Raw genomic sequence first — 4022 nt, forward strand, 5'->3', positions numbered from 1 at the left:
CCTCCCCCCGAATTTCCTTTTTGCCTCTGTCCTTTCGGAGATAAGCGTTAATAAACTCGGAAGTCCCGACTGTTAAATAACCTAATAGTGTTGATGGGGGCGTTCAACCTATACCATTTCACCATTTTCTGCCTTCCCAATCACAGTGGGTGGTTGGCGGGTGCTCTGGTGTGGTTTGCTCCTTCTTTCCTGTAAAAAAATATGTCTTCTCTATCTCCCCTTCTTCTTTTTTGTGTTTGTTACTCTCTTGTAACACTTCTAATCTTCCGCACTTATATGACCTTATTGTGTTGCAGGTGCCGTAAAACTCTTACTAAAACTAAAGTGCTCTAATAAGACGATAGTTATAACCGTTATTGTGTTGCAAGTGCCGTAAAACTCTTACTAAAACTAAAGTGCTCTAATAAGATGATAGTTATGACCATTATTGTGTTGGTGCGCTTCTGTTTACTCAAACGGCGGGTGGTTGGAGGGCGCCCCTGATATGCCCAACTTCTTTTCTTTCCCTCTGTGTGAGTGGTTGGCGGGTGCTCTGGTGTGGTTTGCGCCTTCTTTCTATCAAACATCTATCGTCCTTTTCTCCCCTTCTTCATTTTTGTGTTTGTTACTCTCTTGTAACACCTCTAATCTTCTGGCGCTCGTATGACCTTATGCCGTTGCGAGCGCCGTAAAACCTCTACTAAATCAAAAACTTTCTCTTTGTTGTTTCTGTCTGTCAACGGGTGGTTGGCGGGTGCTCTGGTGTGGCTTGCGCCTTCTTTCCTATTTAACATCTGTCGTCCTTTTCTCCCTTCCTTTTTTTTTGTGTTTGTTACTCTCTTGTAACTCCTCTAATCTTCAGCACGCATATGACCTTATTGTGTTCAAGTGCCGTAAAACTCTTACCAAAACTAAAACTACAACTCTGTCTGTTATTCTTGCTTCTTCCCTGCCCCACAATACAAATATGACCGTCATTGTGCCGATGTGCTTCTCTTTACTCAAATGACGGGTGGTTGGAGGCCGCCACTGGTAGATTCTATTTCTAACTTCTAACGCTCTGATGTTTCTTCTTGTCTTGCTTCTTCCCTGCGCTAAATATGAGTGTTATTATTATGTCGATGCGCTGCTCTTTGTAATTTTGAAAAATTAAATAGCTGCTTTTAAAACTAAACGGACTTTTCTCTTTCTCCTCTTCGTATATTGCTCTCTAGTAACACCTCTAATCTTCGGAACGTATGTGATCAGTTCGTGTTGCAAGTGCCGTAAAATTCTTACTAAAACTAAAACTGAACAATATATTTGATAAATTATAATATGTGAAACGGGCTGACAAAATGAGCTGTTTCTCGGATTCGAGCCTTATGAAAATAAATACATCACATAGGTGAAGTTTTTCCCATTCACATTCATTATAACATAATAAAAGGCATGTTATACTTAAAGAATATGGCATCTATTAAGAAAACAAAATTGACCCTAGTGTCGATTTTTGGCCAATAGATCGATTTGTGGATTGCGAGAAGTAATTCATTTTGTCAGCACACCTCACATATGCTCTCTAGTAACACTTCTAATCCTCGGCACGTGTATGGTCAGTTTGTGGTGCAAGTGCCGTGAAACTCTTACTAAAACTAATCTGTTACTAAACAACATATTTCAATATAATTATATATTTCCCCTTTCTTCTGTCTCCCAGATTGACCAGCCTGGCGTGCTCTGAGCAAAGTTTGGACAGACCGGAAGTTGTAACACGTCACCGCAGAACTCTATCAAGCCCAGGCGTTTTGTGGCCACTCTAGTGAGAAACAGAAGACCGTCATTTGTCCTAGTTTGAGAAGACAAACCGATCACCCCCTCTACCCCTCTACACCGCTGACGCAAGAAGCTGTTAAAGGCCAGGACGAAGGAACGAAAGAAAAACGAAAAGGAAATAAGTAAAAAGAAAAAGAGAACAAAAGAAACTTAGAAATATCTGAGCTGAATTTTAGAAATCTAGACGCGAATACAGAAGGACAAGAAGAGTCTTTGAGTCGAGTCAACTCGGGCGTGAAGCAAAGAAGGAAAGAAATTCAGTAACGCAGAGAGAAGCAGACAAAAGCAGAGAGAAAGAAGAACGAAAAGAAAGGACGAAAACAGTAACAGTAACCCACAGAAGCAGAAACAGCGTTGGGGAAAAAAAAAACCCCGCGATAACAAAAAAACAAAACAAAACAACAAAAACATAAATCTGAAACAGAACAACAACATTTAGTGTCCCACACAGATCTCAAGTCTTCGCACCACCCTTTCCCTCCTTCTCACTCTCCATCCACCCCTCCTTCCTTCCACCCCTCTCTCTCGCACGCAAGCACACGCCTTCGTTTGTGCACACGTGTGTGTTTGTGTGTTGGTGTACCTTTCTGTAGGCTCTGTTGTGGCCGCCGCCACTACAACCACCACCCCCACTACTACTACCACCACCGGCATCACCACCCTCGCCACCCCCTCCACCACCACTACAACAACCACCAACATCACCACCCCCACCACCGCCACCACGTCGCCCTCACAACCCGCCAAGATTACGTTCACACACGAACACGTCATGTCGGAGGATATCGAGGCGCAGCGGTCCTGCATCGCCAATTTCTACAAGGGCAAGACGCTCTTCATCACGGGCGTCACTGGCTTCATGGGAAAAGTCCTGCTGGAGAAGCTGCTGCGGTCCTGCCCGGACATCCACCGGGTGTACACTCTGGTCCGGCCCAAGAAGGGGCAGACGCCGCAGGAGAGGATCGAGTCCATCATCAAGTCAAAGGTGAGTTTTGTTTTAGTAGAGGTTTTACAGCGCTCACAACTGCATAAGGTCATTATATGAGCACAGGCGCTGCAGGAGGGGATCAAGTAAAAGGTAAGTTTTGTTTTTGTAGAGGGTTTATGGCGCTCGCAACTGCATAAGGTCATTATATGAGCACAGGCGCTGCAGGAGGGGATCAAGTAAAAGGTAAGTTTTGTTTTTGTAGAGGTTTTACAGTGGGTGGTTGGTGGGTGCTCTGGTGTGGTTTGCTTCTTCTTTCCTATCAAACATCTATCGTCCTTATCTCCCCTTCTTCTTTTTTATGTTTGTTACTCTCTTGTAACACCTCTAATCTTCTGGCGCTCATAATAATTATGACCTTATGCAGTTGCGGACGCCGTAAAACCCTCTACTAAAACTAAACTAAGAGGTTTTACGGCACTCGCAACTGCATATTAAGGTCATATGAGCGCAGACGCCACAGCAGAGAATCGAGTCCTTCATCAAGTCAAAGGTGAGTTGTTGTTTTTTAGTAGATGTTTTACGGCGCTTGCAACTGCATAAGGTCATATTATGAGCACCAGAAGATTTGAGGTGTTACGAGAGAGTAACAAACATTAAAAAGAGGAAGAAGGGGAGATAAAGACGATAGATGACTGATTGGAAAGAAGAAGCAAACCGCACCAGAGTTCCTGCCAACCACCCACATGTCAAAGGTGAGCAGATGGATCAGACCAAAGATTCTGTATAACAAGATGGTTCACTCCTCTCTTTGAACCAATTAAAAAAGTGTCCTCAAAATCCGGTTGCGCCCTCTTTAAAAAAACGCCCACTTTGCGAACAGTAACAGAGTTACCCTTCCTGTGTGGGGAAAAATCAAAGAAGTGAAACTAACAAGTTTCTGTATAAAGTATAATTACAATTTCGGAATAACGCCTTTTTAAATGGTTACGCTGGCCGAAATCCTCTTCAGGTGGAAGGGGCGACTGTTTTCTTCGTTTAATTTGGCTTTAGAACTAGAGGCGAGATGTCATTAAAATAAAATAAATCCAAAACTCCTCACTGCGTGAACCGGAACAGCTGATACGCAAGGGGGTGCTCTTCCTATTCTTCTTCTGGAGAAACGAAAGAGAGCTTCAAAACAGACTGCAGCGACATCTGAACCAGTGCGCGGACTTCCGCGGACACTTTTTTGGCCGAGTGAACTACCTCGTTATGTACAATCTTTGATCAGATGTCGGACTGCCGTGGCTGTCCTTGCCTG

The 4022-nt window shown here is 43.7% G+C and overlaps 1 protein-coding gene and 1 long non-coding RNA gene across 2 annotated transcripts in view; both read left to right on the forward strand.

Annotated features, from left to right (window-relative positions):
• The window catches only part of LOC106013731, a 23684-nt gene extending 21600 nt beyond the window's left edge, over positions 1-2084 (forward strand). Inside the window, exon 2 of the long non-coding RNA XR_001185423.2 lies at positions 1679-2084. This is a non-coding gene — a long non-coding RNA (uncharacterized LOC106013731). The remainder of the gene's footprint in view (positions 1-1678) is intronic.
• Positions 2085-2152: 68 nt separating this feature from the next.
• The window catches only part of LOC101860621 (fatty acyl-CoA reductase 1), a gene marked incomplete at its 3' end in the record, with an annotated part of 18014 nt that continues 16144 nt past the window's right edge, over positions 2153-4022 (forward strand). The window contains 1 exon segment of the mRNA XM_035973388.1: positions 2153-2779. Within this exon segment, the coding sequence (XP_035829281.1) occupies positions 2567-2779 (213 nt within the window).

This window comes from Aplysia californica, unplaced genomic scaffold, assembly GCF_000002075.1.
Source record: "Aplysia californica isolate F4 #8 unplaced genomic scaffold, AplCal3.0 scaffold01190, whole genome shotgun sequence".
Classification (NCBI taxonomy): domain Eukaryota; kingdom Metazoa; phylum Mollusca; class Gastropoda; order Aplysiida; family Aplysiidae; genus Aplysia; species Aplysia californica.